Source organism: Triturus cristatus, chromosome 3_1, assembly GCF_964204655.1.
Source record: "Triturus cristatus chromosome 3_1, aTriCri1.1, whole genome shotgun sequence".
In the NCBI taxonomy this organism is placed as follows: Eukaryota; Metazoa; Chordata; class Amphibia; order Caudata; family Salamandridae; genus Triturus; species Triturus cristatus.
This window is the reverse complement of record NC_140583.1, coordinates 129189576-129203416: the sequence shown is the minus strand read 5'-3', so window position 1 is coordinate 129203416 and position 13841 is coordinate 129189576. Positions and strand designations below refer to the sequence as shown.

The window sequence follows — 13841 nt, the reverse complement described above, 5'->3', positions numbered from 1 at the left end:
CTGTAGATCTCCCAGTGTTTTTCCCTCTACCAGACTCAGTAGCAGAACTGCTCTTCACACGCTAGACGTAAAAAGAGCGATACTTTCCTACATTGAAACAACAAAATCCTTTAGAGACTAAACAACTTTTTGTGGCTTTCTCCCCACCTCATAAAGGCAATCCTATCTCAAAAATAGGGATTGCAAGGTGGATTGTTAAATGCATCCAAATATGCTATGCTAAAGCCAAACGCGCCTTAACCATTCCCCTTAGGTCTCACTCCACACATAAACTAGGGGCATCTATGGCATTCCTAGGGAACATTCCCCAAGATGACATCTGCAATGCAGCAACGTGGTCTACACCACACACGTTCACAAAACACTATTGTGTAGAAGTGCTAGTAAAACAACAAGCTAGTGTGGGCTAGGCTGTATTCCGAACATTTTTTCAAACCACTGCAACAGATACAGGTAGCCACCGCTAAGGAGGTAACTGCTGTATAGTCTATGCACAAATATACGATCTACAGTTCATATGCCTCGAACGGAAAGTGCTACTTACCAGTATGCATCTGTTCTTTGCATATAGAGCTGTAGATTCGTATACGCCCACCCACCTCCCCGGATACCTCTATCTGTTCCAGTACTATCTTACTTAGACATATAACACATGGACATCCCTTTTCTATTTCTTACTAACTCTATCCTAAACCTCCATGGCAAAACAATCTGGAGATGGAGTCGATGCTCATGCGCACTATCGTCCTAAGGAGGAGACACCTACCTCGTAACTACAAAGACTTCTTCCAAGACAAAAACAAAGTGCAAACATCCGAGCCCAACACCAGATGGCGAGCTATGCACAAGTATACAAATCTAGAGCTCTACATACCAAGAACAGATGCTTACTGGTAAGTAGCATTTTCCTTCTAGGAATCCATTGACTGTTTTTCTCTGAAAAATGTTCTATGTGTGGAGTTGATTTGTATAAAAACCAGAAAAATAACAATTGTGCAAAACTGATTTTACTTACTTTTTCTAAGGAAATGTCCCAGTGTGATATCAAGGCATATCACACCGAGTAGAGAAAGTAATCTAAAAAGTAATCTCAAAAGTAACGTAAAAGTAAATTACCTGTAATCTTCATTGCAAAGTCGATACAAAGTATATGTACAGCATTTCACTGTATTGCATTACCAGTAATTCAAACTGTAGCCATTTCAAAAGTACATTTTCAATTGCATTTCAAAATGTATATTTACTGCAACGTATTTATCAACCTACCTGTGCCAGGCTTGCTTGGTTCTAGAAAATAAAATAACTAAAAGAATATTTTTTTACAAAACCAATTGGTCTGAAGTTCAGTCTTTGAGTGTGTGAAATCATTTGCTGAATGAGTGGGTACAACAAATGCTTAAGTTAACACTGTCCTCTGATACTGCCTTACTGCTCGACCACATTACCACAAATAGAGAGTAAGGTTCTATCTAACTTTGCCTCTTCCTACCTTTGGGGTTCCACTGGACTCTGTGCACACTATACCTCATTTTGGTATAGTTTATACAGACCTAAACAACAAAAGGATCTGGCTATGCAGGACAACATCCACTTTTTTACATAGGGCTGGTTTTGGGGGGGTATCCACCTCTACCCAACAGCTGTTCTAAACAATTTCCCAGTCTAATCCAGTCCTAAGTACCCAATATCTCAATTTTACTTAAAATGTAAGTCAGATCACTCAGCACATACATACCCTAGACTGAAACAGGTGTATTTAACCCACAGAAAAATTGTGTGAAGGTGAGAAAGTACCTCACATGCGCTACACCAGAAGAGCTACTGGCAGGTTCTCACCAGCTTGCCCACGTTTTATCATCATTTGTAGCTTTCTCACCTGTAGAAAAGAAATTGTGTCCAGTGTAAAGAAAAGGCGAAAAACAGTGATCTCTGTATCAAAAAGAAGACCCTGTGTGCGTGAGAAATAGTATACATCTCAGAATTAAAATTGAGTTAAGTTCGCGTATATGGCTTGACCCTTTTTAATCAGAATTGTGAGCTTACTCAACAGTAAAAACACAGCATGTTGTAGACCAATTCAAAGTAGGCCTACTCTCATATGCAGCCGCTTGGGAGAGAACGGTCCGGGCCTCCTCCAGGCACTGAGGCAGCACTTGCAGCACCGTATCCCAGATTGTTTGCGAGTATCGGCCCAAGAGGCACGCAGTATTTACAGACCACAGTGCCAAGCTGGATGAAGAAATCCAGCTTCTCAGATTACCTGTCTGGGAGAGAGACGGGTATGTGCCCTTGGAAGAAGAGGCTTGGACCACCAGTCACTGGGGGAAGAGTGTTGGGTGAGGAAAATGGGATCACCCGGAGCTGGCGGCGGGCAATCATCTGTTCCACAGGAGCCCCGGTCCTGGGCTTGGACCAAGTGCCCGGAAGAACGTCCGTGAGGGCTTCATTGAAGGGCAGAAGGGGTACTGAGGAAGTTGCCGCAGGTTGAAGCACCTCTGTCAGGAGGTTAGTTCTGACTGCCACTGTAGGGAGCTCCAGGCCCAAGGTCTCGGCTGCCCTACGCACCACCACCGGACGCATCCTCCTCCATAGCCAAGGTAGGGGTAGAAAGCATGCCAAGGTCTGGTGAAATGTCCAGACTACTAGCGTCACACAATTCCTCTCTCCTGTCTGGTTCTTCCAGCTGGTCTGCCATAGGGTCCAGCGACCCCCTCCAGTCCTCATCACCACCCTCAGGGTGACAGGAAACACCTGGGATGAACAAGGGAACAAAAGTACCCTCCGGCGTCGGCTGACGTCGGTCCGGCTCCATCTCGGGGATAAGGATGGGAGCGGTGTCGTTGGGATCGGCGCCGGGGAAGGTCGAGTAGGTTGACCGGTGTCGATACGGATCCAGGCCATGATCCAAGTGTGGTCACCGGCATCGAAGGCCTAGGGCTCCCAACTGGCTCCCTGGGGCCCTAGGGCGCCCCAGCGGAATCGGGCTGCCCAAAGACATGGTGGAGGATGAAGCTGGGCAGGGGACGCCATGGCTCCAAGAAATGGGGGGAGGCGCAGAGTCGTCCGTGAGTCAGGGGTCCGAGACGGAGCCTTAGAGAGACACCGCTCCCGATGTCGTGTCAGCCGCGGTCGATCTCGGGACCTTCCCCTCGAGCGAGACTGTGAATGATGCGGAGCTGATTGCCGGGCCTTCAAGAGCTTTCAGGACCACTCCCGCAAAGACTTCGGATGTGCTCGCACTCCAGACACCAGAGGCACGTGAGGTGCGGGTCTGTTACAGACATCAGTTTGTGACAGAACTCGCAGGGCTTGAAGCCGTTTCGACAATGGGACATCCATCGCGCACCATGAATCAAGGACTCGAAAAAAGAAGTTGACACAAGTCGAAAAACGTTTAGTCAAAAAGTGACTGGTGGGTAAGCTCTCTCTGGATCTGCGCTAGTCTGGCTCGGAAAAAAAGAAAGACTGGACGTTAGCGTGCAGGGGTGGCATCTAAGAAGACACTGCGATGTTAGTTATCCCAGCAACCACAATGCCAACAACAGACGCCGAGTGGACTGACGCCACCTATATCTGGATCCAGTATGATGCCGGGGGTAATTCTAAGGTAAGGAATCTATAACTAACTGTCTCTTTCAGATATTTTGCTTCTGGCTTTACATTTCTAACTAAGCTTTTTATATTGAGATCCTGCTGCAATAAAGTGCTATTAATACTGATGCTTCCCTTAATTTCAAGAATGGTTTGCTTCAGTCTCTTGTTTGATTACCAATAACCATTTGAAGTTGAATGTGGATAAAATGGAGGTGGTGGTTCTAAGGATTCATGATCAAACTTGGACCTCCATTTGGTAGTCATTGGCTATTGGCACACTCCTGGCCTCTCAAAAATTACAACAATATTGGTGTTACTACTAAAGCTGATCTTTATGCCCTTATGTCAGCAAGATCTCTGATACATGTAGCTCCCTTGTTAAGAGCTTAAGGATTATTTTCCTTAACTCTTAGATAAAGGGAAAAGGTTGGTGACCCACGCAGGATCTCATCTAGTTCGGATTATAGGAGTGCATTTTTGTTTGGCTTACCTAATATCTTATCCTTTTCCTTTAGATGGGACAGGTGCATTTTGCCCAATCTGTTACTTAATTCACTTCAGCAAGCTTGTAGTAAATCACAGTTGAATTCCTTGATAGGTTATTTGTAAATAAACAGATCTTTTTAAAGACAGTTTACCTGGTGGTCAGGCACGTCCTGCTTCTAGTCCTGAGTAGCTCAGATCTGGTCTTCAGCCCTACAGTTCCTACTCATGTGCTTTGTTCCTCTTCACATGCACTCATGGCTCTGCCCATGTTCTTTTCATTGGACAGAGAAGGTAGACACTCTTTCTTAGTTCTCACTCCTCTTCCCAGCATATCAGAGCTAATACGATCTGCAAATGCAAGTGCACGATTAGTTGTGTGCTTGTGAGAGTGGGGAGTGCAGCACATTAAAGCTAGACCAATTGGCATTGCCAGTGCTTGCTGTGCTAGTTGTGTTCGCACTTCGTTGTTTAGGAAGATAAAGTAGACCTGTGGTGGAATAATACATGAATTATAAAGCGTACAGAATTAATTGATTAATGACATTGAATAAATTGTTCTAGCTAAAATGTTTGTTTATATTGTGACTAATGCTGAACGTCGTGTTTGTGTGTGTGTGTGTATATGGTAAGTGTTTATACAATTCAGATTTTATATGGATTGTGATTGGTAAACATCTTGTAAATTCTCTTGAGAATTTTGTAACAACAACTTTCAATGCAGGTTGCATATGGTGTAGACGAAGAATGTCAACCAGTGAGGTGTAAACAGGTGTGTTTATTTATCTCCAGAGTGTCGTTAGCAGAGGTGAACTCATTTGCAGTGTTCCTCATTCACAATATTTGGGTTTTGGTTGCACATGTCTGATGGTGTGTTATTTCTGATAGCTATTGTTTTATTATTTTTACTCACATTGTGAAGTGAATTTTGTGTACAGTAACAAACTATGCAATTTATACAGTTTGTACAAACTACTTCACAGATTTATTTAGCAAAATGTATTTTTGTAGTCTTTTAAGTCTAATGTGTTATTAAAAGGCAGGCAGGGGCGGGGGGTCAGACCTGTAAATTCATAGTCATCTTTGTAAAACTATTCTGTTTCTTAAAAGGACATGCCTTTTCAAGTCTCTGTTGTAGTATATCAATTTTGCACTGAATCTGTTAAGTAGTTTGTGTAAATATGGGCTAATCTGTTAATTTTTCTTTTTCACATGGGAAGTGAGATCTCTACTCGAGGCAATGCTGTTGAATCCAATATTTTAGCCACTGGCTCTTTTTTTCTTAATTGTATTTACCCTGTTATACTTCTGAGGTTCCTTCCTAACAGGTTGGGATTGCTCATGCTCCGCAGGCAGGAAAAGAAAGCTGACACTTTAAATAATTTGCTATGAGCTTTTATGGTATGCATGTTTGAGTCGCACCCCTACTGGTATGTCAACTATCATCCCCACCTATGTCATGTCTTTTGTGATAACCTAAAGTGGCATGGAGAGCCTATTCTTCATTTCATAACCATAAAAATAATGAGGAAAAAAGAGTAAATTGGATACCAAAACTAGTAGTGGGAACTTTGGTACCAAACAACCCCAAAAGTCTGTTTTTCTTTACTGTGGTACTGGAGGTTCGAACCCAAGCAAAGGGGCCTCCTCCTTTCAGATCCAGATCAAATATACATTTCTGATTCTTAGAGGTTTGTAATGCGCTTGATTTTTTCCGTATTCTCTCAAACAGCTTTTGCATTTGACTCAGGGAAATAAAAACTCCAACCCCTAAAATGTTTGCATGGTGGTGACTGATGTTCATTGCTTACTTTGAACAAGTTTTCCAGACCTTTTAATCTGACTCCTTATTTTCCTCCAACACCTACTTTAATAGGCCTGCAGTGGTTATTTTACTAGACAAGTGAGCACATGGTGTTCATTGCCTCCTTGACCCCGCTTCAATCTGTCCCAACTAAGGACTGATTTACCTCACCAATCGCCTTCTGAGAAGAGGAGATGCCGTTAAGTTCCTGCATTACTGGCCAGACACATGCGAAAAGCAGTAAATAGCTACAATAATGTCACACCGGTTCTTATATGACTTCACTCTTTCATATTATAGATAAGATTGCTAACGAGGCCAATCGAAAGAAAGCTTTCGGGCCGTCGGGAAGATTAGCCGAGCTATTGCCCAGAGTGATATAGTGCTGATCTGCCGCCGGCGATCGAACCATGAGCCTCCGGGTTCCAGAATCAACCGCCCTGGCCGCTGCGTCACACCTCTTCCCTCAAAGCAAATTTGATTCCATTCTCTACGGAAACAGAGCTCTAAATCATCTCTTGTCAGTTCAGAGATAGAAAAAGATCCCATAAGAATCTATTAGAACATATCTCCATTTGGACGAATTGCTCAGTTTCACCATCAATGAAACCTTAATATTCATGACCAATGTATGCTGCGAAGTAGGCCTATGATCTAAAGTTTCCTTTAGTGCTCCTTTCATGCCCCCCAGTATTACATTTGATTTCTCCAAAGCGATGTTCTCCTGACAAAAGAAGAGAGGAAAATGACTTTATCCATTTTCTGTTTTTTGCCAAAGAATTCTAGTAACATTGCACTGATTCTAAATCCTTAGTTGAAGTCGTGGAAGCCATGCAAATAGATGGCCTACTTCCAAATGCCAATCAAAGAAACACATCAGCAGAAATCTAGGTTCACTGTCCGATATCATCTCTAGGAGTATAGATGTTTACTCTTCATCTTGAGCTATTTTCCCAGAATGTTTACAAAGGCTCTCTACGTTGTGGCACCATTACCTTTTCTTTTACCTCGATTATGATTGGCAGAAGCTGAATCACCAGAGATATGCAAGAGAACCTTTCTTTGGTTAGATTACTCACTAATGTATGAATCAAAAAACACACTGGTTCGAGGCATATGAGCTGCAGATTATACACTGTGCATAGATCGCCATCTGGTGTTGGGCCCGGATGTTTGCAGTTTGTTTTTCCTCTTGGAAAGTCTTTGGAAGTCACGAGTTTCTGTGACTCCTCCTTTGGTTCGTATTGCGCATGGGCTTCGGCTCCATCCTCAGATTGTTTTTTTCTGCCATCGGGCTCGGATGTAATACTTCGCGCTCCGGTTCCGAACTTTTCCAGTTCAACTATCGACGCAAAAATCCTCGCTCATCGAGCTCCTTCAGATAATAAATCATCTTAATCACCTTCTCTTTGGCACTTCTTCGATTCCGGTCGTCGACGGCGGCCTTCGGGCCTATTCCGGCTCCGGTCTCGGCTGATGGAAAGAACTCTCTTCAAGAAGTGCCCTCGATTTGGGTCCAAGTTTCCCCACACCGATCTTCATGAGGTGTGCAACCTCTGCCTCTCCCCTGAACACGAGGCCCGAGACTGTCCCGCCTGCAAGTCTTTTCGCTCTAAAAAGACTATTCGAGATCGACGGGCTAGACGCAACATGGCGCACTCTTTCGACCTCCGCTCCAGTCGACATCTTCGGGGACGACGTCGAAGCTCCGGGACAGCAGAACATCGAAGAAGAGGACGACGACCTCGTCAGTGCTTTCGAGGCCGACGACTCAGATGTGGAGGACATCACCCCGGCGCAGAGGGTCGTGGGTACAATACGCCGTCCCACACCCACGCCGATACCCAAAAAGGCTTCGGTCACACCTTCGCCTTCGGGCCTAGGCAAGACCAAGGATACTGCTTCTCACACCCCACCTTCGGGCCCGGTAAAGAAGCCTATTAAGCCTTCCGGCAGCTCGGGCTCGAGCCAGCCTACCAGCGGTACCGAAAAACACCCTTCGGCACCGAAGAAAAGATCGGCCTCCATCTCTACACCGAACCCAGTACCAAAGCCTTCGGTGTCGAAACCTGCCCTTCCAGTGCCGACCAAACATCACAAGGCCCTCGGCACCGACACTCCCGTGCCGAAGCCTTCTTCGGCACCGACCAAAAAATCGGAGGTCCCAAAGAAGCACGGCTTAGACAAGCCTAAAAAGCCGTCAGCCCCGAAAACTTCGGCGCCGACCGAACAACCAGTGTCGCAAGAACTTTTCACACCGGATCCTCTCCAAAAGACACTCACCAAGGATCCAAAAACTGGACATTTGACATTGTCTTCAAAAAAGAGACATTTGGACAAACCAGCTCCACCTCCAAAGAGGAAAGACACTGCTACCTCCCCTTTCAGAGTGCCTTCCCCACCTCCTCCACCTCCTCCACCCTCCCCACCCTCTCCACCCCTGCCTCATCGTTCCCCAACCTTGTCTAGGAGACCCTTATTATGATCCAGCAGATGTGCCACAAGACCCCACCCCTACTGGATCTCCAGACCCATGGGACGACTATAACAATCCGGACATCCCAGATGTCCCACAGGATGACCTTTACCCATCTAGGCCATCCCCACCTGAAGATTCCTTAGGCTTTCACCACCTATTACAAAGGGCGGCACACTACCACGGGGTGGAGTTACATACTGACCCAGTGGAGGAGGATTTCCTCCTAGACACCTTTGACAATGCACATAGGTCTACTGCCATTCTACCTATGTTAAAGGGAGTGATTAAACATGCACCGGAGGTTTTTAAAGACCCAGTCAGGGCCAGGGTCTTAAACCCTCGTATAGAGACAAAATACAAAGCCGCCCCCACAGACCCTTCATACATTAAAGGCCCTGCACCATTGGGTTCCCTAGTGGTATCTACAGCTAGGAAGCGCTCAAATTCTCAGGCGTCAGGCGAAGCACCACCACCTGACAAAGAGTCCAAGCTCCTAGACTCGTCAGGGAAGCGCACTGCGTCACAAGCCGCCAACATATGGCGTATCGCCAACACGCAAGCGCTATTGGCCAGATACGACAGGGCGCATTATGATGAGTTAGAAGCCATCATGCACCATCTCCCTGAAAAATACAAGAACAGGGCTAATGAATTGATCCAAGAGGGAAAAATAATAACTAATACCTCTATACGCTGTGCCCTAGATGCAGCAGATACCGCCTCCACCAGTGTCCTTCTCCGCCGCCATGCCTGGCTCAGAGTTTTTGATTAAAGTAGATACTGGGTTATGAAGGGTCAAATATTGTTATTGTATATGGCACACCTTGAGAAATCTCTGTTGCTAATAGCTTCAGCAAAACATGTTTTGACTGCTGTTTGCATCAAAATATAAAAGGTATAGACTTGAATAATATTCTTGGATCAAGACTTAATTATTGCTCTTTTTTAATCAGTGCTGAGTGGATTCCAATGATTCCATGTACGTGTTAGCCTTTCAAAGATAAACCTGTCAAACATTTGTGAGGCAGCAACACGGACTACTCTACATTATTTTGTTGTAATTATTACTCACAGGATGTTTAGTTCATGCCCAAAGCATGTTTCGGACTCACATTTCTGTGGTGTTTATTTGCTTGAAACCTCCTGTTACATATGCCATCCGTCCCCTCATCTTTATAGGCTGGGAAGCCAGTTTGCTAGCAATTCAAGAAGGTGGGAGAGCAAATTGACAGATCTGTTTAAACAGATTGACAAAATGTTAAAATCGTCATGGCGAATCCAGTAGTCTTAGGCCCTCTTTCGCAACACTCGGCCATCCCATCTCAGTATGTGCCTGACTTCAAGCTTGCATGTCAGAAGTATATAGGGGACTGGATGAAAATAGTTGTTGAGGATTGATCTGGGGGCACATGCACACATGGAGGGTGGTCAGGGGCTCATGAACACAAGCACGCCAGGGGACACTCCCACAAAGGTCCATTCAGAGAAAAACGTAAAATGGCAGCCTTCCTTTTGAGAAGCATTCTAGTTCAGTTTGCGGTGCACAGGCAATTCCAAAGCAGATGTGAAGGCGGCAGGGAGTTAGGATTAAGAATACTAGAGTTGTTTTGGAGCGAACTTTTCTTTTACCCTGCTTAATACTTTTAAGAATAAATAAAGCATGTTATAACATTACCTTTAAAGTGGATTATTTTATTGTGTGGTACATTTGTAACCAAATGAGCAGAACTTGAATATTCACTTGTAAGTGTTAAATGGTAAAAAGCATATCTGAAAGAAACACGTTAGTTAGATTCCTCACCTTAGAATATCCCCAGGCGTCAGGCTGGATCCAGAAAGATTTTTCGTCAGCAATACCCCTTGCGCGTCGCTAGGCATCTTCTGCGGCTCCTCGTCCATCGTCGGCGTCGTGCGCCGGAGTGACGTCGTCGGAGTACTTAGACGCCGCCCTCGCGCGCTGACGTCAGTTCTTCTTTTTTCGCGCCAGACAGTGCCGATCCGGAAGAGCTTACCCCTGTAGTCACTTTTTGACTAAAACTTTTTGGACTCTTTTGTCTACTCGACTGGAACTAGTGCCGGTAGGATGCCTGGATTTAAAGCCTGTGACTCCTGTCACCGACTGATGTCGGTGACAGACCAACACCGCCGGTGCCTTTACTGCCTGGGGGCCGACCACGATGCGGAGTCGTGCCTCGACTGCCAGGCCTTGACCTCGAAGGCTAGGCGGGAGCGGTCCCGCAAGCTTCTCGAGCTCCGACACTCTGCTCCGTGCCGTTCAAGATCCCGGTCCAGGAGGAGGTCGAAGGGCCGGTCGCGGAGCCGCAGCCACCATCACCGCTCGTCGGGTTCCAAGTCTTCGGGTAGGTCGAAGCATGGTAAGAAGTCCAAGAGACGACACTGCTCTTCGGACTCCCCTCGCCGGTCCGTCCCCATACCCACCGGTCCCTGGGACTGACGCGACTCTGGCGGAGATCAGTGCCTTCCTCTCGGCCATGAGGGGCCTGGCTCCGCCGTCGACGCCTGCCGGCGCGCCTACGGGCCCCGCGGGCTCGAATGGGCGGCCTAGCGAGACGGCGGCTCCAGCCCCGGCGCCGTCGTCCACTTCGGTCCCGACGCTGCAGGTCCCCGTGGGATCCAGGCCTGGATCTCAGTCGGTGCCGGTCAACCTCACGACGCCTCCTCCGCCGGCGCCGACACCGGTTCCACCCCCGGCGCCGTCTCCGGACGACGCCGTTCCCCGGTTCAGCCCCGGTCCAGGCCCGGCGCCGGTGCGGTACCATCCGGCACCGCAGCCGACGCCGATAGATGACAATTTCATCTACTGTCCGGCTCAGATGATTTCCCTTGTTTATCAGGAATCGGATGACTAGGGCGACTGGGAGGGTTCTGAGGACCCTCTGGCCATGCAGGCCGACTTATCTCAGAACTGGGCAGATGAGCTGGGGGATGCCAGTGGTTTGGACACCTCCCCGGAAACTGGTTTCATCTCTCCTCCGACTGTGGCTTCGGAGGAAGGTGATGCATTTTCCGTGCGACTGCGCAAGGCGGCCGAAGCCCTTGGGCTGGAGCTGCCTGCTGTGGCCGTGAGGACTAACCTCCTCACTGAAGTGCTTCAACCGTCAGAAAGCTCCTCGGAGCCTCTGCTACATTTCAGTGAGGCACTAGTGGACGTTCTGAAGGGCACCTGGTCCAAGCCCTCCACAGTACCTCCTGTGGATCGGAACGTGGCCCGGCGCTACCGCCCTGCTCCGGGCGACCCCAGTTTCTGTCCCAACACCCCACGCCAGAGAGCCTGGTTATCCAGGCCTCTACTTCCCAATCCTCCTTCCCATCTGCTCCCCCGGATCGGGAATCCAAGAGGCTGGAACAGTTCGGTAAGAAGCTGTTCTCTTCCCTTAGTTTGGGACTATGGTCCTTGAATACCGCTTGCCTCTTGGACCGTTATTCTCACTCTCTGTGGGATACGGTGGAGGACGTGCTGCCCCAGTGTCCGGAGGAGGCCCGGACGCGGCTCGCCCAGGCTCTTGCCGACGGGCGGGATGCAGCACAACATGCTATTCGATGTGGACTAGACATTATGGACTCGCTGGGTAGGGCTATGTTAACCACGGTGGCTCTCCGACGCCACGTCTGGCTGCAGTCCACGTCTTTCTCATGGGATGTCCAGAGCGTCCTCATGGATATGCCCTTTGATGGCACTCGCCTTTTTGGTGAAAAGGCGGATAGTGCGCTGGTGCGCTTCAAGGACTCCCGGGCTACGGCCAAGTCCAAGTCCTTGGGCCTCTCGGCGCCACGACCGCAAACTTCCGCTTTTCGTCCCTTTCGTGGCCAAGGAAGGGGCGCCCCGTCACGTCTGCCGAGCCACCGGCCGCAGAACCAACCTGCACGCGGTTGCGGATTCCGCCGAGGCGGTACCGGGGGTCAACGTGCCGGTCAGGAGGGCTTTGAGGCAGCATCTGCCTCAAAGCCCTCCTAGTCCGTGCTTTCAGGCCCATTCCACGCCAGTGGGAGGCAGAGTTCGCCATCACCTGCTCCACTGGCGTTCCATCACGTCGGACAGGTGGGTGCTGCAAATCGTCCGAAGGGGCTACTCCCTCCCCTTCGAGACGACCTCTCCAGCCATGCCACCGCATGTCGGGGGATCACTTGAATCTTCTACGGGAGGAAGTTGCAGCCCTCTTGGCCAAGGGGGCCGTCAAGCACTTTCCTTGTCCAGAAGTAGGTCGTAGTTGCTATTCCCACTACTTTATTGTTCCCAAGAAGGGCAAAGGGGGCCTACGCCCTATCTTGGACCTCAGGAGCCTCAACGCCTTCTTCCGGAAGGAGAGGTTCAAGATGCTTACCATAGCTCAGGTTCTGGCTGCCCTGGATCCAGGAGACTGGATGGTAGCTTTGGACTTGCAGGACGCTTATTTTCACATTCACGTCCTGCCGGCCCACCGGCGTTACCTGCGGTTCACGGTGGATCAGGAGCATTTTCAGTTCACGGTGCTTCCCTCCGGCCTCACCAGTGCCCCTCGGGTGTTCACGAAAGTGATGGCGGTGGTCGCAGCTCATCTGCGCAGATCAGGGGTTCCAGTCTTCCCCTATCTCGACGACTGGCTGTTGAAGGCGGGCTCGCCCCAACAAGTTGTCTCCCACCTCCAGACTACGGCCGACCTCCTGCATTTGCTGGGGTTCTCCATCAACGTGCCAAAGTCACATTTGAGTCCCTCCCAGAAGCTCCTTTTCATCGGGGTGGTTCTGGACTCGGTGCAGTTCTGGGATTATCGTCCGGAGCAGCGGGTCCGGGATATTCAGGCTCTGATTCCCATCTTTCAGCCTCTATCCCGGGTTTCGGTCAGGTTGGAGCTGCGGCTTCTGGGTCTGATGGTCTCCTGCATCCTGTTAGTGCATGACGCCAGGTGGCGAATGCGGGCTCTGCAGTGGGACCTGAAGTTTCAGTGGGCCCAGCATCGGGGCAACCTGTCCGACCATGTCTTGATCTCGGAGGGCACTGCAAAACAGTTGCAGTGGTGGCTCACGAACCGCGATTGGTTCAGCAGCAGATCCCTCTCCCTACCCCACCCGGAGCACGTAGTGGTGACGGATGCGTCCCTCCTGGGATGCGGGGGCCACATGGGGGAGGCGAAGATAAGAGGACTCTTGTCTCCGGCGGAGTCTCGGCTCCATATCAACCTTTTGGAGCTGAGAGCGATCCGACTTGCACTGAAGGCATTCCTTTCCATTGTCTGGGGAAGTGTGGTACAGGTGTCCACGGACAACACCACCGCCATGTGGTATTGCAACAAACCTGGCGGGTGGGGTCGTGGATCCTTTGTCAGGAGGCTCTGCGCCTCTGGACACGGCTGGAACATCAAGGCATCACCCTGGTGGTTCAACATCTGGCGGGCTCTCTGAACCTGCTGGTGCATGATGGATCACGAATGGCGTCTCAACTCGGACGTGGCGCAAGGCCTCTTTCGGCAGTGGGGAGAGCCT

General features: G+C 49.0%; 1 protein-coding gene across 2 annotated transcripts in view; it reads left to right on the top strand.

Annotated features, from left to right (window-relative positions):
- LOC146859819 (uncharacterized) overlaps nucleotides 1–13841 on the top strand; it is a 518852-nt gene that overhangs the window by 248475 nt on the left and 256536 nt on the right. For both annotated transcript variants that reach the window (XM_085643565.1, XM_085643566.1), the window contains one exon: nucleotides 4802–4849. In XM_085643565.1, the coding sequence (XP_085499691.1) occupies nucleotides 4802–4849 (48 nt within the window). The remainder of the gene's footprint in view (nucleotides 1–4801; nucleotides 4850–13841) is intronic.